The sequence below is a fragment of the Centruroides vittatus genome, unplaced genomic scaffold (assembly GCF_030686945.1).
Source record: "Centruroides vittatus isolate TY-2023 unplaced genomic scaffold, ASM3068694v2 contig_1824, whole genome shotgun sequence".
Taxonomy (NCBI): domain Eukaryota; kingdom Metazoa; phylum Arthropoda; class Arachnida; order Scorpiones; family Buthidae; genus Centruroides; species Centruroides vittatus.
This window is the reverse complement of record NW_027121123.1, coordinates 2,509,489-2,532,851: the sequence shown is the minus strand read 5'-3', so window position 1 is coordinate 2,532,851 and position 23,363 is coordinate 2,509,489. Positions and strand designations below refer to the sequence as shown.

General features: G+C 32.1%; 1 protein-coding gene across 1 annotated transcript; it reads left to right on the top strand.

Moving 5' to 3' along the window:
• The first annotated feature begins 15,009 nt into the window (after window positions 1–15,009).
• Window positions 15,010–22,372, top strand: LOC136969871 (very low-density lipoprotein receptor-like). The gene is made up of 12 exons (XM_067264175.1): window positions 15,010–15,066; window positions 16,052–16,097; window positions 17,661–17,813; window positions 17,883–18,014; window positions 18,594–18,743; window positions 19,283–19,438; window positions 20,314–20,478; window positions 21,461–21,577; window positions 21,642–21,755; window positions 21,835–21,960; window positions 22,033–22,155; window positions 22,238–22,372. The coding sequence occupies exons 1-12, from the start codon at window positions 15,010–15,012 to the stop codon at window positions 22,255–22,257; spliced, it is 1,359 nt and encodes a 452-aa protein (XP_067120276.1). The 3' UTR covers window positions 22,258–22,372.
• The last annotated feature ends 991 nt before the right edge of the window (window positions 22,373–23,363 follow it).

Genomic DNA, 23,363 nt, shown 5'->3' with positions numbered 1-23,363 from the left:
TTTAGTGAGCTTGGCTCGAATGGGAATATTATCAAATGAACAAATTTATTGTAAGGTAGAATAAACGATTGTATCAGGAAATTTTTAAAATTGGAAAAAATTATGTCCAGGTATCACTTTGCAACTGACGAGAATCTCGAAGAGAGTCTGAAACGCGTTTTATAATGAATGGTAAAATATTTCGGTAAAACAATCGCTATGTAGTTCCTGTCTTGGGAAGAAAATACACCTTTGTTTATGTAACTAAATAAAAAATTGGCGTGTAAATTTAAATTTTCAAATTATTTTTGGGTCAATTCTTTATTAACAAATACAAGAAGCAACTGATTTATATCTTCAGAAGGATTGAATGAAATAGATCTTTGCCATCCAAGTGACTGGATCGTTGTTAAATATAAAATGTATTAAAGAAATTATGTTAATTCATATTGTAAAAGTTACAGTAAATAGTTCTGAACAAAGAAAAAAATTTGCCGCATCAGAACATTTATTTCTGACTGAAAAGAAAGATAAATGAAACGAACACTTGATCAAATTGTAAACATAGGTTAATTACCAAACTGGAATTACCGACAGTTGAAGATTTGTAATTCATTAACTTCTTTATTATAATAGTATAAATAAAAAACTGCATTAATCATTGTAATAAAATGAAAGATTACTTGATTTTCTAGTCAAGAGGAGCTAGAATTACGTCTAGTTTTCATCACTAGTAGCACTTAACCGAGGTCTCACTGAGAATTGAACTTGCTGTTGACAGTACACCGAGGAAATTATTATTACTAACATAAACATGCATAAAACATTCATTTCGATATAATTGATAATCATATTTATATGAATGATTAAAATCAATTAATTCTTAATTACGTATTTTCAATGTGGTTAGATGCTTTCAATTAAAATATAAAATATTTTTAAATAAGTACTTAAATTGTATAAAGATTTCATTTAACCTTCTCCCAATACTGTTATAAAATAATGAAGCGGTTAAAAATGACTCTTTCATGTTTTATAGTGACTTGCCATAAAACAGGAGGAACCAATTCAGCAACTTAAAATAACATTCACGTACCCAAAAGTATGGTCAAGAGCCGGTTTGCATTATACTGGTTATGCAGATAATTCTCGGTGCCAGCTTTGTGACTCATTGTCAATCATTTTTAAGATTTCGACAGGAAATTTTTTAAAAATATATAATCTTTAGCTATGACTCAATGTCGAGAAGCAATCATTTCTCAAAATCTACGAAGCAAATGACATTAAAAAAAGAATTAAATAAATAAATCACTACGATTTATTTTGGAAGAGCGACACCCGCATTATCGACACGCGTGCACTTTTTTCTGGTTTACAGGTTTTTATTTTGATTCCAGGAAACACGAAATAAAACTCTATCCTTTATTTTGTCAGGTCATCTAAAAACTTCTCAGTGTGCGGAAGAGAATATATTGCAGCTTTTCAACGTATCAGTGCAATGACGGCCTTCGAAACGATAAAACTTTGAATAATCGCTGCTCTGATGCCAAGCTCCGAGGGATGCAATCCATCAGACTACCACGCTATTTACATCCTGTTGGAGAATATTTAAGTGGGATCTTAACTCGAGCTACAGTGAAAATTGTATAATGTATATATCTAAAAGCAAGAACTGAATTAAGTCAATAGAAGCTTTAGACCGAATCAGTTTTTCGATAATGTAAAGAGAAATTCTATAAAACTGGAGGTTAACGAGGTTCTGTGTATTAGATTCTTCTTATAGGCATCATGCTCTATTAGCAATTTTAAAAATAAGAATACAAGACTGCATTTTTCGGTTCAGTGAGCCAATGAGGAAGGCGAAACTGATTGCTATTTCAGTTTCAAGATCGCTGATAGTCATATGAACCAAAATGTTTCCTTCGCGATCATTTTTACAACTCAACCGAATTTCTTTTTACGTGTATTTATATTACCCAAGATGCTCATTAAATGCTCGCATTTGGTAAAAATTTCGGTGCCAATGTTCGCCTTTTATGGCATCAAATCCTTTAATTTCGCTATTATCTCGATTATCATTTTTTCCCCCTACTAAATCTTACGGAACGACCACTGCAAAAAAGTCTAAAAATAATAAAAATTAGATAAGAAGCTCGTATTGTTGAAAAAATTTGAATGATTTCGTAGAAGAACTAACAGAAAATCCCCTGATTAGTGTTTATTAAAGCATGATTATGATTATGATTATTTTTTCGGTGCAACAGAACATTCCAACAGGTGGCGTGCGTTAAGAGGAATGCTATTGGACGATTTAAATGCATTTTAAAACCGTTAATCATGGTTTTCATCTAAACTTAACTTCCGATTCGTCTATTGTTATAATATTCAACAAACAATGTATAGTTGCTGTATAGATACGGCCATTTGTATCTCGAACACGCACTGGCGAGATTAGCTCCCTTCAGTAATAAAAATAGCAGTTGAAGCAATTGCCAGTTAGATAATTATCTAGAAAAATAACTTATTGTGTATAATACGTGAATTTTCATTTTTCTGCCTTATACAATGAATTAAAAAAAGAACCTCCTGTCTTTTATATTGTGGGAAGTCATAATTATTCCCAATAAACAGTTTTCTAAGAATTCGATTTATATTGCTACCCATCTTTATATATATTCAACTTTTTAACACCGAAATACTGTATTTAACCCTACTAAATACCCGGATTTGCGCTGTTTAACAAAGATTTTTCTCCCCCATCTTGTCTAGCAATTTCGATCAACATCGCTAATGATAACAGAAATGCGTGGGAAAAGTGAAACTGCACCAATTCCCACGCAAAAAAGTGTAGGAAGAGAAGTATGATGTATGAGAACAATTATATTTATTTTAAAAAAAAGTATATATATATTATATATATCGGTCTGGATAAGAAGAAAGCCACCCATTAACCAATGTAAACACAGTTAAGTAAGTATTTTGTTTAAGTAGTGCAATGTGAATGGGGAGAATCGGTAGGAGAATGATAAATTGGGAGGAAATATTGCTACTGAGTTGTCAGTGGGATACGCTTGTCATTCATGCTCACCTGTCACAGTCTACAAGGTCACATATTTCATGGTTATGAATTTAGTCACTAGAGCGTTGATGTCTAGGAGGGCACCCAAGATATCCTTCCGTTATTAACTAAGACATACGAAAGTACTTACTTTCGTATGTATTCATTTATATCCAACAGTGTGAAGTAATTATATTAACAATCTTTCCAACAATATAGTTCTTCATAAAAGTAAATATTATTCTTCTCTCTAAAAAACATATAAATTGTATCGCCATAGCTTGACTAGAGAATGAGATATGAAAATTAATTAAGTCTAAATTCATAAATATTGAATAAATTTAAATACATAGTTTATACTAACAAGGAAAAATTTGTTATATAATATTTTCCCCGTTATAATATTAAACGAATTTATCTCGTTCAGTAACGATGTTAGAGAATAAAATTAAAACTTTCCAACAGTACAAATGTGTAGGGCTATAATCGAACTGCGTAATCAAATGTCACTCGATTGTAATTATATAAATTTATAACTTTGAATATATCCTTACTCCCTTCTGCACTCACACAATAAATTGAATCGTGTTCTTAAAATAATCACGGGATGCAGATATTCGCACTACCAGGCTCAGAGAAGAAAATTGATATCTGGAAAGAAGTATTAATAATAAATTAGAAGTTTTTATCAACTTTTCACAATAGCCATTCTTAACAATAGTAAAAAAATAAGTTTTCTAGCAATACACGTGTGACGATTCCTTTACCGGATATAAATCCCTATTTTTCTTCTAGTTAAATGTATGTTGAACGTTTTCTTCACTTTAGGAAAGTAATGTTTAGTGACACAATGTAATTATTTAAGCTAAATCTTTCGAACGATTACCGAATTATCAGTTGCTTTAATAGTTATATTTTCGTTACTAACCATTAAGAAAATTGAGAGGAAAACATCTCTTAACACCTCGCGTGAGCGAACTGCAAAAAGGTTTCGTCTATGGAACCACGCCTAACTGTATATCTTATCTCGACTGAGTTTATTGCTGGGAGTCGTTGGTGGTGATTATAATATTCAAGAGAGCTTTGCCATTTCGGTTGGTAAAGCCACTATAACCAGATCGAACGTAAGATTACGCTAAAGAAGTTTGATGAAAAATGAATGCCACTCTTATATAAGTATATTCTTTAATAGTTCCTGTAGAAACGCTATCGGTAACAATAATAAAAAGATTATGAAGTATGGTGTTGCTTTTCATGACCTCACTTATTTTGTATAAACATTCGATGCCTGGATCTTCCATAATTCATATTTACAACGACGTGGTCTACGGTATCCGTGACCGATAACGGTAATGTAAAATATCGTAGATAGGAAAAATTTTTAAGTAGGAACAACTTTAGGTTATGCCTCTTCGTGATGCAAGAATAAATCCCCTCGAGGAGGATGTTTACGACAAATCGGAGGACACATTTTTCCCTTAGAAATCTAGTATTTCCCTCGCGACTTGTGACCCGATAATGTATAGTTTGTACGGGTTCCTGAAAATACCCGAAGGCATCCGGTCTTTAAAAATCAAGTTCTGATCAGAATACATTAAAAGAACGGTTTGGCATACGATATTTTTCGGTTGTTAATTATTCTTAGGTGCTGTATGACTCGTTAAATTTCGTTATCTCTTATCGCATGTTTATCAAACAATTTCCCTCATTGGATAATGGCGTGGCAACTTCGACTATTCATTGCAGTGATTATCTGGTTTTTTATGCCGGATTTTTTGAAAAAAATCGCTAAAATCAGCCCGCAGCGAGGGCCTCCGTGACACCTGATCACTCTTTTCCCGTTCTACTAATCCAATAATTTATAGTTACGTTTTCAATATCCGATCTTTTTTATAAGCAGTCGCAATGGTGCTACCGTAAAGATTACATTCTAAGCTTTTGGGTCCTTCACCTATGGCAACTAAACTTTGATTTTTTTTTGCATCGGATAATTTGCAATATGTATTTTTTTAGAACAAATTTACGAGATAAAAAAAGCATGAAAAGTATTGTTTATGTTCTCGGTAACGCCATTTTGGCGTAATGAACGAGCTCTAAAAATGCAATTTCACTCCTTAGTTTATGAAGTAGCAAATTCGTGTCGGGATTATGGATCGGATGCATATGAATAAGAGGGAGAGGAGACGTTACAATGCCACCTTTGTATACCAAACATTGAATTATATAAATTACATATCTCCAGATTTTTCTGTAGCAAAAAAACCCGTTCGTGCTAACTCACTAGAGCAAAACTAAGAGAATACTTTTATAAAAGGATTCATTGTTAAAGTAAGAAATTTAGTCTTTTTCCGGCAATCTATTTATTGACCATGGTCACGTCGTTAAAGTAATGATGCAAAACCAAAATGTGATTGGACCATTAGGCTTCCGTTAATATATTGAATCGTTTATAAATTTCAATATTGTTCACTTTTCATATTGCTTCTATAGGAGCCGTGACAGGTACGTGTGGTTCTTTTTTATTCCTCTAAAAGTTGCAATTTTGAGTGGTGTACCATTTTAAAAAGAATAAAAAATCTTCAGATTTTTAGATTCTTTTACCAGGCCACCATTTTTTATAGATCGATAGGAAAAGTAAAAGAGATGAGAGTATATTTTATCTAGTTCTTATTCACAATGTCAGTTATCTCGAGTGAACAAAAGGCCGCTTCTGCACGATTTGGATCGGGTTATGAACTCACTGTCTGGAAAATTACGTGTTTGTTTTCTTTAGATTGGTCGCTGTTAATCTAAAGACGTAGTTTTAAAATAAATAATTGTTATTTTAACTTATAATTTGGGTATTTTTACGTTTTACATCACTTTAAATTGATTCTTGAGAACAGGATGCTCTCGACCTTTAAGAACTTATCTTTAATAACTTATTCAATCATAATTTTTCATACAATCGTGTTACAAATATCCATATAAAGTTACAAAGAATAAAAATAACGCAATAAAAATATCTATAAGAATCCTAGAGTGAATGAATCAACACGAACTCCAACGTCTCTTCCGCATAGTTGGATAACAAACTCGAGATTTGTACTAACTTGTAAGCTGAAGAATATATAAGAGTTAATAAAACAACTTTTTCTAGATACTCGGATAAAATATTCAACGTTTTGAACCAGCTCCGATGCCACATAAACGTGATTTGTTGATATAAATAAAGCTCTTATTTTATTTTTTTTAAACGTTTTAAATGCCGATTTACGATTGGATCCTTACATAAAGATCTGTTAAAGTGTGGATCGTAATTCTGTACCGTACTTACTGTACTTTAATTAAACTCTGTAACAAGCGTTTAGCCTTTTAAAAACTAGTATGTCACCTAAAATTGTAAAAAGTTCCTCGATTTCTAGCAAGTGGAATGGTCGGAAAGTCAATTTTTCATCTTTCTCTTACTCCTTCCGTGCCTCAATGAACCAGATTCATTCAGCCAAACTAATTATTTCAGTATGTTTAAACATTTTTTCTTTTTTCTTACAGACAAAAGCCTACATAGATTTAATTCCACTTTTTATACGACGTATTTCCGGGCTAGATAATACTAGTAATGGTCGAATGATTAGAATGTAGTAAGAAGTAATAAAATTTTATAATAATGCCACCGAAATAAGTTCGATCTATTGAAAACGTGTGGTAAACTGTACGAATTTCTCGTCGGAAGTACATCCTGTAATTAATTCAAATATTTAATTATAATCTAGATGATGTATTGTAAATCTTCTATAACTGTTTTTATGCCAAAGAAACCGTATTTCGAAATTTCTCAAGAGAATGTTCTACAGGCCCATTTTTTTGCTAGCAATTATGTATAATGCTATTAAAAAGAACAGTATTTTAATAATTTTGTGAAAATACATTTCATAATTAAATTTTACTCATGCGAAATTGCTGTTTTATCGTTGATTTTCAGCCATTTTTATAGTAATTATTCTAATGACTGAATACTGCAACGTTCTACATTGAAAATTACATCGGAATCGAATCGAAAACTTAGAAATTTTATAATTTTTGCATTTAGAAAGCAAGCAATCCATTCGAAGAGTGTACAGAAAAGTACAGTAACTGCACTCGAGCTTTCGATAAGTTTCGAAACTCACGAGGACATTGTAATGGTAGCAAAATATGAGAAAGAAACTATGACCCGGGCAGAATAATTTCAATTTATGTCTTCTTAAAGGTATAAACAATTTGATATTAAAGAACAATCAACCGGAAATAAAGTCCAAAGATCCGTTACGTTGTCGAATTTCGGACCACCCTCTTAATACCACCATTTACTGGTACGTTGTGGGAAGGCAATTCAGACTGATAGGTAAAACAAGCTATATCGTGACGAAAGGTCATCTCAGTAATTCACTGGCGAACCATCCATGCATGGAAACTGCTTGTCTCAAACTTGACATTCAACTGGTTGGCTTTCCCTCATAGTTATAGGTCGGGTGTAACGGCCTGGATGCTCACATCAACCCTGAACTTGACTCGGTACACATCACGTGCTTTTAACTCCTAACGAAATTTAACGAAAATAGAAAAGTGGAGTTCGAACTGGAGTTACACATCTGGTGAGTAAATTTTATCCATATCAAAATGGAGCCAATATATTTATCCATATCGGAGTATATTCCATGTTTTCTGCTTTCGAACCGATAGAAATTGAACTCGAGGGGGTGTGCATAATTTTAAAAAGAATTAAAAAAATATCCCAACACGTTGCAACATCAATTCTGTGCCATGTTAATTTGGGTCAGTAATAATTACAAGTCGAAATTTTACTTTTAATTATTGATTAAAATTGATGGAATAAGTAGAAACTGCCGTATAATACTGATATTTAGACATTGAAAATGTTAAAATGTTACATTAATTTTCTTTTATTTCATTTTTTGGATGCCAGCCTTCAGTGACAATTTGCATCGATTATTATAAAAATAATTTCATTACGCTTCAATAGTTTAATACTTGATTATTATTTAATGGTTAATAATAGTATGGAATTGCTTGTAATTACTTTAATATATTTTTAGATTGTTAAGGTTACGTTAGTTTAAAACTATCGTAGTTTTATGCCGTTATAGTTTGCTGAATTTATTTAATATGAAACTTGCGTGAAACGTAGCTTTTCTCGAATTGAAATTTCCTTCCTCATGCAATTTCGCTCGAGAATTTCTTCTTTTAAAATTATTTAAATACCTCACTCTTTTGTTATAATGTTGTGTTGCTAAATATATGCCAATTCTAATAAACGCTTCCTTTAAAAATTACAAATTAAAATTGAAAATGTAATTTTTTAATGCCGAATTATAAGTTTTTGGTGCTTTAAATTTGTTTTTAAAAAAATTAATATTTTAGTAATTAGTTCGTTTTATGTTAATTAACGTTAACTTTTTAATATTTATTTTCGCTAAAAACGACAATTTTTAATAGTCGATTTGGCTAAAAATATAAAGTTTAACCACTTATTTCATTTAAAAAATTCAAATTTTTATACGAAATTTTGAAAATGTAGATAATTTATTACTTAATAAAGTGAATTGCAGAGAAAAATAAATTATTTTAAGCTTTAAATTTCATTATAAAAATGTATAAATGAAGGTAATTAACGCAACTGGATATTAATTATGCGCATTTACTGAATTCAAATTGTACTTTTATAACCGAGATTAGAAGTCGTTTTTTCTTTAAACTGATATAATTTTTTTTTTAATTTTTTTTTCCTTTCTTCTTAAAAATCCGTAAGCCAGCTTCCCCTCAAAGAAGACAAAACAGTTAAACTTTTACCCCAAAAGCCAAGTCGAGTCAACGTTTCCGTTTATAGAAATTTCGTTAGAAAAACCAGTCGGTGCATAACATTCTTAAACTCTTAGAGACTTTTGTCTCAGCTGCGGAAGTTTTTCCGACCAAAAATTCACACCTTTACTAAATTATATCTTACGCTAGAGTGCGTGAGGCAAATGACAAAGGTAAGGAACCCCAAAGACAAAACTAGCACCCAAGATGGCCATTTATTTTCCTGTTCGGTTATGATAAACGAGCGTAATTTGGCCTTTAAAACAAGAACGTGTCCTGTAACGAATGCCTTTTTTTTTTTGCCATCTTAGGTGGCCATCAGCAAACATCCCTCCTGTAACCTGACCCTTTCGATAGGTCTATAGAGTAGATTCTTGTCTAAGGAAGATGGATTGGGTGGAGCCGGGCTATAAACCGCGCCCCGATTAAACTATGTCTTTTTGTGAAAAGCCATTCTTCGTCGCAGAAACTTAGGAAGGGGGGGAAATAATAAAACATTACCATAAACCGGAAAACGTCACGTGAGGAGCAAAAGTTTTCTACAGCACCCGGAAGTATGGTGAAGTTGTTGAGAAGTGTCACGATATATCAGTCTACAATCTTTAGAATGGTTTGAAGTCCGCATGTCGCCGGATAATAAAGCGTGAAGTGACTTATAATAAAACATTCATCACTATTTATGCCATGCCAACTTTCAGCATGCGAATAATATCTCGTACGTCATGGAAGTCATACTAATTTCTCGGATACGTTAAACGAGTGTGGTGAAGAAAAAAATTCATTCATTTTAATAATGTTATGCATACAAAATATGAAGATAAAGATGTTAATGGTGACGATGATGTAGAGGTCCCGATATTTGTCCAGTAATTTTTTTTTTTGTTTGTTTTTGTTTTTGGCTTACTTCCTGGTCGCGATTTGTCATTGATTCATGTAACAAAAAGACTTCATTATAGGAAAAGGCTGATGAAGGTTAAAGAAATTATCGATTGAAATAGTTAATTATGTAGTAAGCTAATTATCTGGTAACTTTTTTTGTACAAAAAATGTGGTACAGAACGAGGAAAAAATTTGTGAATGTTGAAAAAATTCGAGTACATCGCGGAAAAAGTATCGAACTTGTTACTAGTTTAGAATTTCATTGCTAAAATTAGTAAATTTTAGGGGGGGGAAAGGAAAATAAGCAAATTATCTTAATAAACAGACGATTTTTTCGTTTAAAAACAACTATTTGAATTTGAATTTTCACGTGTCTTAGAAAAAATAACCGTTACTCGTACAAGAATTTCAATTTTTACTGCCCGGAAGTTAGTAGTTTAAGGGGAAAAATTACAAAGAAAATCAACTAATAATCAATTCTCTTGCATAAAATGCTTTCATAAACAAGGTAATTCCTGTGATCTAAAACAATGATTTCACAGTAAGTACTTTGAAGTCTAGACAAGTGTCCAGTATATTCCAACTGACAAGATAATGTCTAAATTTAGTTAAAGATGAAGGCAAGACGTGAGATAATTTTCTTGGGAATGTGTCGTGGGTGCAGCGTATCTCTCTTCTTTTTTCACTTCCTGCATCCCAGTATCTATGTATTCCCTATTACAAGTTACCTCCTCATATTGTGCGGTTATACACTTTAATTGGAGAAAAAAAAATAATCCTTTTATCGTTGTTTGGATAAGATTTTGTCAAAAGAATTTTGTGTGTCTTCGGATCATTTTTTAAGGAAATATCCTCAACACTCTATCCTGTTTTATCAATCCGACGACATGTTTCAGTCCTACGCCCATCTGCAAATGATGATAGCGTGATCAGATAGAGTGCCACGTGAAAGCCCAGTTGTCACTGTCTACATTTTCATCGCATAGGTCAACTTTACGTGTAAAATAAAAAAATACTGTGTACCGAAAAATTCGATACGGATTTACCAGAAATTCCTTCGACTAGGATATAAATAAAGAAAATTAAATTAAATCTTGTTAATATCAAGTAATATGCCATGCATGCAAATGAATTGCAGGTCTCAGTTGTTGGTAATTCGATGAACGAGAAAGCCGCCAAAGTGCTTTTTGCAATTCATTACTTTTGCATATCATTTGCATTTTCTGTTTTCAAAATCAATGAAGGGGGCAATTGAAGTTAATTATCATCATTTTATTTCATTTTTTTTAATGAATGTGTATAGAATCCAATGTCGACAGGCACTGTGTAGTATGTAAATTTTATCCATTCGTGAAGATTTATATTTATATTTAAATAAAATTTAAATAATCAAAACAAACATCGACCTGTAAACACTAATTTGAACAATATATGAGCAATAAAACATAAAAAAACGGCCTTCATATATATAAATTTTGCTTTTATAGATCAATTTATCTCTATGTATAATTTGTTCGATAACCCGTCAGAACTTTAAGCTTTAGTATAAAAATTTAATACACAAAAGCATAAAAATTAAACATGTATATATTGAAATTTATAGAGAATATGTTATTGTAATTAATAAATAAAATTAAAATTGCAAAAATTATAAAAAAACCACCCCAATTTAATAAGTTCTGGATCTATTAACCGCTTAAATATTGCCACCAGATATAAATTAGTATGTCTCTAAGCAAGACAATAGCATTAAGATCAATAAATCCTTCTAATCTTCGAGTTATAAGCGCATCTTCCAACTAGAATGCCTACTTTTTTGATTTCATTTTATTATATTGGAAAGGGAAAACTAAAAAAAAAAAAAAAAAAAAAAAAGAGAGCAGGAAAGATAATTAATAAAATTCATCTGGTCAACAACATTTGGGTTACGACCTTGGTATAAAGATCTAGAAACGACTTTCTCTTTGATATAAAAAAAATACCGACCATCGGACATTAACTAATGATTATCGACCTCGAGGGTCGTGTCAAACCTTTTCCAATCTTACAACTCGAACAAAGACCTTTGGCAGTTAAGTGTTTCGAGTGCTGTATGTTAGTGGGTTATAGGTTATAGGTTATTTATCACTAGTTACATTATTGTAATTAGCAAAGGACACCGCCCTTCCTCTTAAAAAGGGGGGTAATTATGCCTTTCACACTTTGCTAGACACAATCGCCATTCGGCAATTAGAAGTCTTCGGTCCCTAAATGAAGCCCCCTTTCGAGTTAAAGAGTTCAAGGAGAATCTATCACTGTAACCTGCTCGAATCTCTAACACTTCTTAAAGTACACATCAGTGGCTTCCGGTCTGGTTGGGGGGAGGATTTGTAAGTTTTAATAACAATATAAAACGTGTATTAATTATTTTCGAGTGTCTTCACCTCGGGAATAATAATAATATAGTAATTTTCGAACGAAATCCATTTTCTCTTTCCTGAATTGCCTCACCTAGTACGGATATATCCTGGTCACACTTCTTCGACCTCTGAACCGTGACCTTGATTTGGCCGACGCTTCGGTGACGTCGCTTCGACCGTGACGTCATTTTACCAAAGTTCATATAAAAATATACAATTTCGATTAACATCAGCTTTAAGATCAATTATTTCGGTATTAAATATGGCGGACACCTTATAGAAAGTTTCTTCTCCTTTGTTAAAGTTATTATTATTGTTCTTATCTTAAGAGGAGATGAAAGATTACGTACAGATAAAAGGAGTTGCGTGGATTAAGGATCCGTCTACACCTTTAGAAATATTTTATAATTAAAAAAAATAAAAGGGGGGGAATTTACATTTATCATCGACGTCTTCCATTTTTCTACAGTTACGTCTTGGCTCCTTGAATACATTTAAACCGGTCAATAACCGGAATAATTTTTTCTTTATACTTCGAGAAGAGATGATTTATTTCTCACTCGGCTCCTTTCACCGATTCGTAAACACCTAAGAAGAATTATTAATAAAAAAAAAAGTTCTTTTCACCTGGTTACTACCAACAGAATGTAATTAGATTTCTCGAAATTAAGTTTGATTTAATCGGATTTAAATACATCGAGGATATTGCGGATCCATATACAACATACCAACACGACAGGAAGAATGCTATAGGATGGGTCGTTGAGTTCAGCGAACTGTTATTTTCTTTAGCCATAGGCTAGAGCTAGACGGAGAGACAAAAACTATGTTTTAATTAAAACAAACAAAGTATTCTTTCTGCGTTAATTTTATAGAAAAGCGATAGGACGATTTCTCTTCCCGTCCGTAAGCATTTTTACGGTGTAAGCAACGGATATATCAAACAAGTATTAATAATAATAAAATACGTTTCTCGTACACGTTGCCTTTAGAAACATAATGTAATATATCTTTGATCTTGTATAATGCCTCACAATAGAGTAATGATGCAATTCTTCCAACCCCCTCTACACACACCTGAAGAAACTCGAAACTCTCTGACTCATTCAATACTGGAGAAACAGGTAATATATATATAAATATAAATCCAGACACTATTAGTAGTAGTAAGGGTGTATTTTGCACAACAGTTCTTTGTCTTTCGGTATTGAAAATGAGAACCGAAAAATGTAATTTTTCTTCGCTTAGAATCTTTCAAAACACCCTATAGTTACGGGATGATGGGATTTGCGAACCCAGCCCATTACTAAAAGAAGAAAAAAGAAAAATTCCTACAACAATTCCGAATATCTTACGACATGTGGAATGGTAATTTCGATCTATAATAAAGATTCGGAACGGTTCTAGACAAGAATAGAGCGATTGTTAAACCAAAAAATCCTTTGGTATATACAATTGTTATAGGGAAAACTAAGTCTGGAACTACATTTGTAAGGTATAACAGACATGAAAAGGCAACTTTAATTCGATTTTTATTAAAACCTATCCATCTCTCTTTAGAGATGTTGAAGTAAATCGTTGGTTTGATTCTTACTTCAACAAAGACTTCACTGTCTGTTGATTGTTGCTCAGCAATTTGTACGAAAATGCGACTATTTACAGAGATTTTATCTCGAGAAAATACTAAATTAAGATTGTTTTTAGACAAATTATTTATAAATTTTTTTTATTTATAATTTTAAAGTAGCTTTTATATCAATTAGAAATACTCTTATCGCGTTACTTATGTTTGCGCTCGTCGCGCGGTACGGCGCGCTTCACTGTAATAATAATAAATTTTCAATATTTCTACTTAAAATTCGCATAAAAATTATTTTAAAATCTATGCCTTTTATAGGAAATGACTGATCCGCGATTAATATGAAAGTCCACTTTAATAAGAAATGAAATTTGATCGCTAAGCCCGAAGATAAATTAGCCACACGCTCAAACTACACCCACGACGTCACGTTGCATCTATATTGATTTATAGATTATCTTACTTCCAACGGGAAAAATTGAAGTTTTTAAGAATAAACAGCTACTACTTCAAGCTAAATTTACAGTTAACATCGTGGTGTACAGCGTGTGATGCAGCACTCTCCTTTCTTCATATTTACTGACGTGTCACATCGCACTTCAACATTAATCTCCTTCTATACCATTCAACGTATCCGCGCCAAATTTGGGACGAATATTCTTCGACACCTTAGCAAAAATACTATGGTGGTTCCTCCCACTTAAGCCCGAGTAATTTTTTTGTATTTTGCAGTTTCATTATTGTAAACACGGATCAATTAATGCACATTTTAGTTACTAAACGCCATTGTTTTTATCATCTCTCACCCAACTTCATCCCCGGCAAAGCCCGCGTAACGCCTAAATCAGAAGAAATTAACTCTAAATATAACTTATACAGTGAAATGAATGGCTCCATTAGATAATACGCATGTTTATTCGAACGAAATTTATTAATTTTATACATCTTTACACTCGTCGCGAGAGGATATTTATAGTTAAATAATTATTATATTCTTGACCCATTTAAATCTAACTCAAATTGTTTTCTATTATTCTTTCTTACTGTTCTTTCACTAATAATTAAATATAAAATCAAATAAACTTAAGCAAAAAAATGATTAATATTAAAATTCCTCGAATCGTTCGATATTTGTGTCGTTATTTATAATAATAATAAAAAAAATGGGTCAAAAATAATGTCAATGTTAGAAAATACTCTCATCTCATTCACTAGAGGAAGTTGTCTTCAATTAAACAACTTTTTATCGTTTCATAATTTCAGGTTTTCGGCGAAGAATGGTCTTGAAAGACGATCCGAATCATTACGATTTAACGACAAAGTTACTGTATTTGGTAAGTACATTAAAAGTAAATCGTTTCTTCCATAATTTACCTGGTTAATTACCTTATACGGCTTATAATATTAATATATTTTCTTATTTTCGTCTTAAAAAATACGTTTTAACCAATATAAGGAAGTTGTCGGGATGTTACAAACTGTATTAAATACATGCGATGAATTTATGGCAGTAATTTAGTACTCACCCGAGGCGAATTTATACACAAGCTACAGCTTACGGCATCAGTTTGAAAACTTATTTATTACTGGAAGGGCCTCTCGTATGTTATGCTTAGAGCCTATAAGTCTAAATCGGGTCTTGCTCGTAATGTGGCAATATAAAACATGCGATAATTTAACGCCAGTTTACACTTATTATAGGCTCTAAGCGGGCCCTAAGAGGCCCTTGCAATAATTATTAAACCGTTGAATAATGTAAAAGTGAGGATAATATAAAAATGTGTTAAAATTTTATTTGTATTTAGAGTGAGAAAATACAAGAAAAATACTAGTTATACAGCGATAAAGTAGTGTTTAGAGGGCAAAACTTTACACACTACCATAAAATTACATCTTTAAACTACGGGGGAGATAAGCAAGCAACGAACTGTTTCGTATCATCCTTTAAATATTTTATAATAGAGTAGAAGAGAGCCACTGTAACAACCACAAAAGGAAACAGAAGGCATACGAAAACAAGCAAGACAGCGTTTATCTAGAAAACATTTCTCAAAATCTTGACATACGGCCGGAAATGGCGACGATAATTGTATTTCTGTGCGAAGTGCAAGATATATTTATCTAACCTTAGGAATAATAGGCCAACGTGATGAGACTGACACCGAAAGTGGGAGAGGCGCAGCACGTGTTCGTATGTGGAACAAAGACGTCACACTACGTTCAATCAATGTCTTACCAACCGACGGACTAGAAAATAATTAAAGTAAATAATAATTGTGATAAATATGACAGTAACGGCGATTTCCTTTCTGTTTTCAGGTAACTGTCTTCATCGGTGTCCATCCTGTTATAGCTGCTAAATATGGTGAGAAATTATTTTCGCTACTCGACCGACTGACCTCCACACTTAAAACAAATACTATTTTTAAATGTCATTTTTCTTAAATTATCAACTAAATTATTTCCTCTCTTTTACTAATTACTGAAAATTTCATATTTTTTTTAATACCACTGTCTCCCTAGCATCCGGATGCTTCGGTTCTGCTTAAGAACTTTATTAAATTCAATAAATACGTTTCGTTTCGGCTTGATGCTTTAATAATTACGTTAAATTTAAATTTTTAAAGTGTAGTGACGTCATAAATTAATAACGAATCCGCGTGCTTCGTTATTAAAATCTCGCGAGAAATAGATCTCTTTGCGAGAGAGATTTAAAAATATAGCTCGTGATTGGTTGTACGGCTGTATTAGATAATGGTCTGTGTTTTAAGTGTTAAATTATAATTTAAAAAAATATATATATTTAATTTTTAGTAAATTTAAATATAAATTTACAAAAGTAATGCCGTCGATGCTCGCTTCGTTTATAATCGATGGAGAGATACGATCAGAATTTTAAGTATTTAGAATCGAGGTGTGTTCGACAACAGTTTGTGTTGCCTCCAGACAAAAATCGATCTTTCACTCTCCCTTAAATATATATATTTTTTAACAGATTATTAGGGCGTCGTCGTCCCTTCGGGGTTAAGCACGAGTTTTCATCGTTCTCACTTCCTGTTTATTCTTTTTTTTTTATTTATAAAATGTTTCCTCGTCCATTTACCAATTTAATTTTAGGCTTCCCTATCTCCGGGTGACCAAAATTCCTAAAATTATTGCTGGAGGTGATCGTTTCCTTTAATTTTGTCTTGTTAGAATTTCAACATTCGTGAGAATATTTTTAAAATTTTTATCTAAGTTTGCCGGATGAGGCTCAATATGGTATCTCTCTTATTAATTTCGTAAGGATGATGGGTAGATGACTCAGGCGATAAAAGGCAACAACACAATCTCTTGGGGATCCGGATTCGAATAAGAAGTTTCTACGTGTGAGTTGATTGGATGTGTTATATCATGTCCCTCGCTGACCACCAAAAGCCCTGGAATCACTGAACCCTGATAGTTGATACTAGGTTCGTGTATGATGAAAAGGCTGGCCGCAGAGTTTCCGGGTTTTTATCACGTGTCAAACACCCAAATAGGGGCCAGTTTCTCATAGAAATCATCCTTGAAGGCATTTTTTTTTTCTTGTATTGCATTGATTTATTCCATGAAACTAAAACCATTCCTCATTATCCAATCACTCTCATTGTAGACCAATAGTGGTTATAGAATGAGACCCTCTAAACAAATACAGGGAGGAAACAATTAAAGAAATAAAATGCCTTGATGGACTGGGTTCAAATTTGAGCATAATCATTATATATTTTCAGGATAGATAGTTAGAAAAGGGATATTATTTCTCATCCCTCAACTATCTTAAACGTTATTGTGGATAAGGTCCACTCAAAATTAACGCAAATTAAAGCGTAGTATGTGTTGCTTGGGGTAAACTAAGCATCGCGTATTGTAATACATTAACTAATGAGATTATTTTTCTTTTCATTAGCACCTTTACCCACGAGTATGAAATTAGACGATCCATGTAGATCATCGTTAGAATGTCTATTATTTGTCCAACATAGTTTCTGCGATTGGGATGATAGGATCTGTTCCTGCCAACCTTACCACATTCGATATAATGATACCGCTTGTCTGCCAGGTAAAGATGATGAACTTTAACAATGCAAAATTGTCTTGTTTTGAGGGTTAAAGTTCGTTTCTCCCTTAGCTTCGCTGCTTGGTTTCGGATGTGCGGTCGATGAGCAATGCACTCTGAAAGTACCGCATAGTGAATGCATCAATGGATTATGTCAATGTCAACCCAATCATGTGCCACTTCGTCGAGACAAATGCCTTCCACGTAAGTATTTTAGTTAAGAACGTCATCGAACTATAACTAATTACATAAAAACTTTTGTTTTTATAAGTATAATTAATCAAATATGGCGGACTTAACTATATTTCAAACTATACCATGCTTAATTACATACTAAAATGTTGAATTTGTCATCGTTTTAAAGTGTAAATTATGTTTAAGTGATTAGATTAATTAAAATTAATTTAGCATACGATATTCTGAACGTTTATACAGAATGACATTATTCAAAATGGATATGAATAGCATTTTTAAACATCATTTATATAAAAGTACCATCCGTATAATGCTTTTTACTGTTAGATTTAGCACCGGTTTTCGCAAAGGAGAAAATAATAGCATCAATTTTTCATCCTGTAAAATTTACGTTAGCTCAATGGAGTGTGAATAATAGAGATGATTTCCATAAAAAGGATGTGTAACCCAACCGTAATATTTTGTAACGATACTTTTCATGCATCGGGAATAATTTTATTCTCTTTTGCAATCAAATTTACGATAACCGAGAAGGAAAAATGTAAGCTATATACCAATTTTCATTATTATTTTTTTCTTCCTTTACAGCTGCAACAGTTGGAGATTATTGTCTGAATAATGTTCAGTGCCATTTATCCAGCCCTTTCAGCTATTGCAAATACATCATACCAAGGATCTACGGAAAATGCCAATGCCCATATGGCTATCTAGTCACGGAAGATGATAAATGCCTTCCTTGTGAGTAAGCCTTTACTTTTTTTTTTTTTTAAATAGAAAGCATGCAACAACTTTGACCTTTTAAGCACATTACCACAAATTATCTCATTATATTCAAGGTCCTTAAGACAGACATTTATATAAGCATGTAAGATCATTTAAATCTTTAAAGATCCTGAATAGCCTCATCTTTTGATATGAAAATTGGATTTGGTTTAGGATATTTGGAATTTAAAATAAACTGGTTGAATGGCAAACAAAACTTGAGATTTCGTCTTGTTCTTCTGGTCTCATCTCTTAGTGCCTGAACACGAGTTTTAAAATAATAAAAAAATTCATATTTTTCTATATTATTTTTGTATGTTCCTGGTTTTTTCTCAATTTTTTTATTCATTGCTGTTATGTACTCATCTGAGTGAAACCATTCTTTTGAATTTTTTTCCTCCTTGAAGAAATTTAAAAAAAACACCTAACAAAAGATACGTTCTGTAATAGAAATTTTACACAAAAAAACTATTATTACAGAATTTTTTTAATGATGCAAACTTTAATAATTACAGATTTGGAGAATAAGTGCCAAAGCAACGAAGATTGCGAATATGCCACACCAAACTCCTATTGCCAACAGCAAAAGGGAAAAGAATCCATTTGTTCGTGTCGTCAAGGGTTTCATATATCAAAGAATAAAATGTTTTGTCAGCCAGACACCGAAGAAGGTACACTATTTTTTTCTTTTTCTTTTATTACGAATGACCTGGGCGGTCTCTCCGGCACTAATTTTTGTTCACAAACCTAAATAGAATCTGATAGACCATTTAATCATGGTTTTATAAATGATCTATTGTGACTTATGCACTTGTAACTCTGCCTAAAAATGAGACGAAAGAATTGCCTAGGCGGTGTTTATGACTCCATACTTGTGTATAATATATAAAATAGAGTCAAAGATTGCTTAGGTGCAGCCTTATAAATGATCTTCTTAGCCTTTAACTCTATAAATAATCTATACAATCTTCCTGCATGAGAATTAACAACTTGAAATTATAACCTAATGGATTTATTGCATATTATTATGCAAATGTAAATATATAATTTTATTTATTCATATTTAAAAAAAAATAAATTAGAGAGAAGAAGAAGGGAAAAAATATATCAAAAACCATAATATTTTTATAAACGAGTGTAAAATTATTGAAACGTATAATATGATTTTTAATTTCTATTCAATTTTTCTTGTTATAAATTAGTGAAAGAAGAAGAATTGTAAAAGAACTTTAAAAAAATGCTCCACAAGTTTTTACTTTTCAATAATTACTCGACTGGCACATATATATTTTCTTCTTGACTAGTTATTTATAAAGAAGAGATATTTAAATTTCTATCCACAATTTATAATTTTTGCGAAGAAAGTAATTATTAATATTTTCCTTTCTTTTTCTCGATCTATAAATATTTTTCTAACAATGTTTTCGGTCTAGCAACTTTTACAAGAGGGAGGAGAGAAAGAATAACAAAGTTTGATTGACTCCTCCATTAGAACAAACAATAGGGGAAGGTTGCGTTTGTAGTGATTTATTTTCTCTTCTGTCAGATAAACCTTTGGTATTGTCCGTCAAAGAAGACGTAGCACCCGTCTCACTGGGAAGATCCTGTAAATCACATTCAGAATGTCAAGTTCGCGATCCGTACAGTTCATGCATCGATGGTATCTGCGAGTGCATCAAGCCGACACCAAACTGCAACTCTGGCAACCGAGGTAATAAGATAATTCACCCGAATAAAGTAGCCTATCTTTTATAAATTTTCCTCTTCTTTAATCAAAAAATAATAATTAAAAAAAAAAATTAAAATTCCATCTTTGAAGAAAGTATGACACATTTCGCATGGTCGACCTTGATTTATCATGCTTTAAAAATTAAAGTACAAGAAAATGTATACGTAATGTTGTATTAATATATTAGTCAATTTTTTACGTTACTTCCGTAATTTTTTAGCACACTTTTTAAATTACAACGTCTTTAACGTAGTTAAAAGTTAGTTTTCCTGCTTCAAATTCTTTACTGTCACTGGGCTTTGTAAATGGATCCTGGTAATGAATAGTGACTGCTCGTCCCGCTTAATGAGATCGAGACTGTTTTGACCGGTCTGACTTTCTACAGCGTGACCTCGTAAATGCTGCTTCTCCATTCCATTTCCTCAATATCAAAATTTCCTCGTTTCTCTTTCGTATCGTCTAGGTACTGCCCATAGTTGTTTCTTCAATTTTTGAAGCTCTTTTAAACTGTATTCGCTAACAAAGAAACAATTTGCATTGTAATTTAGAGGTAAAGTATCCGTTTTCCCCGTGTAAGTTAAGGAAGTGCCACTTGGCAAAATGACAAAAACGCATTTTTGTGTAATGATGATGAATGTTCGTTATGTGTACGATGCATGTAATGAATGATTACTTGGCTTCTTTGTTCAGTTTCACCTGAAATTTACTACTTATTAAAGTTTCTATTTGATGTTTTTATTTTTATTTATTTATTTTTTTTGGTAGCACGTTACACCCATTAACTATTTTATTAAGATAAACAGATTTAATGACAATTAAGAGCGTGCATTAAAAAGCATTATTATTCAAAAATAAAACGTCCAAGTGTGATTTTATGTGGTAAAATTATAAGGCATTGACGAAAGTCAATCAAATTTAAGAGATTGTTGTCGAGCTATTTAGCAAATTATAAATCTATTAATAGGATGCCACAACGACACTTTCCAGTGCAGAAATGGTCAATGCATTTCCTGGTATTATGTCTGTGATAAGGAAACTAATTGTCCAGATAACAGCGACGAAGACGAGTGCATTCCTTTCAGTAAGTAATTAAAGTGAATTAAATGGAATAATCTCCAGATAAACTCAATTAACAATCTCCGTAGAATGCCCTAAAGAAGCATTCCAATGTAACGATGGCACATGTCTTTCGCGTGGTCTTGTTTGTAATGGAAGATGGGAATGTCCTGATGGTAGTGACGAAGCTAGATGCTACAAAGGTAACTTTTATTTTTTTAATAAAATTCTAATTTTAAATACTAAATCAACGTAGATTAATATATATATTTTTTAAATCAGGAATACCGTGCGACGAGAAAGCTCATCGATGCTCCAACGGACAGTGTCTACCTCAATATTCGTTTTGTAACGCCGTTTCTGATTGCGCAGATGGCAGTGACGAAACGTACGAAGTCTGTCAGAAAGGTAAATATCTTAAAAATAATTTGTATATAAATTTTAAGACGATTTTAAATTAAAAATTATGATTATATACAGGAATTACTTGCCCTTCCAATCACTTTCGATGCAAAAACAATCGTTGTAGATCGACCGCCATTTTATGTAGTGGCATGGATGGTTGCGGCGATAACAGTGACGAAACGGATTGCGAAATATGTTGTAAGTCTATAATCTCAGTTGTTTAATAATTTATATGCTCAAATAGAGATTAAGCAATATCCTTTTTTTTATTTTGTTTTAGATTGTGAGAAACCACAATGACACTATCGAAACTTCTTGGATTCAAAGGTGTTCTCTGGTTCCTCATTTATTGTCGAACCGAACCGAGGTTTTACAATTAAGAACAGAACATAAAAAAAATGAGTTCCTTCGGTTCAGTTGTTAACGATTCTATTTATTTGCTAATGTTTTTCCACTGTAAATAATGCACGTCATTTATCTTCTGCTCCGACCACTCGTGGAAGTATCCTGGTTTTGGGTGGAAGTTTTTATCTGGTTAGTTTTATGTATCTTGTACAATCCACTGTTGAATAAAAAGTTTTGACCCGAAGATAATTAACAATATATTATGTTTATTTTTAATCAACCGATTTAAATATTCAGTCGATGCGTAGGCTCTTGAAAGCCTTGTTTTCAAGCCTACTCCATAAATTCTTTAAGAAATATGGCCTCCTCTGTCTATTGTTTTAAGTTTTGCAACTTTAACCTTGGTCGTTGCATTTTATCATAAACTATGCTCTTAAGTTGTGAAAAAGTGGACTTATTCTATAATATTAAGATCTATATGGTTGATATATTACATTATCATTTAAAATAAATTAATTTTTTTTATGAAAAACTACAGAAAATACAAGACATGATTATTATAATTCTTCTGAAAGTACTGCTGGAGGGAGTTACAATTAAGTAAATTATTATTTCACCAGAAAGGATTAAAGGAAGATTAGCTTTTTTTTATTTTTTATTCTCATTTACAGCACATCATTATGATTATCACGACTTCTTCATGTCCAAATGTAACATTACAAACTGGATTCATAATTGGATGAAACTGATAAAATCATAAGCCTTTGACTTGTTTTCTGTTCATATATCTTCATTTCTGACAGAATTTTTCTATGGACTTAATCTTTCTGTTTCATTCATAATATATTAAATTTATCTTACCTGAAATGAACTTTCCACTTTCAAAGTTTTCTTTTTGAATATATTAAATAGTTCTCACAGCTTTAAAAATTATCTTGAGCTATCGTACGATGCGCTCATGTTGCGTGACTTCTCTATTTTTGTCACTGTATAATAATATAATTAAGAAACTCACGCGTAAAATATGATAAATTAATGAGTTTGCATGATTTATTAATAAT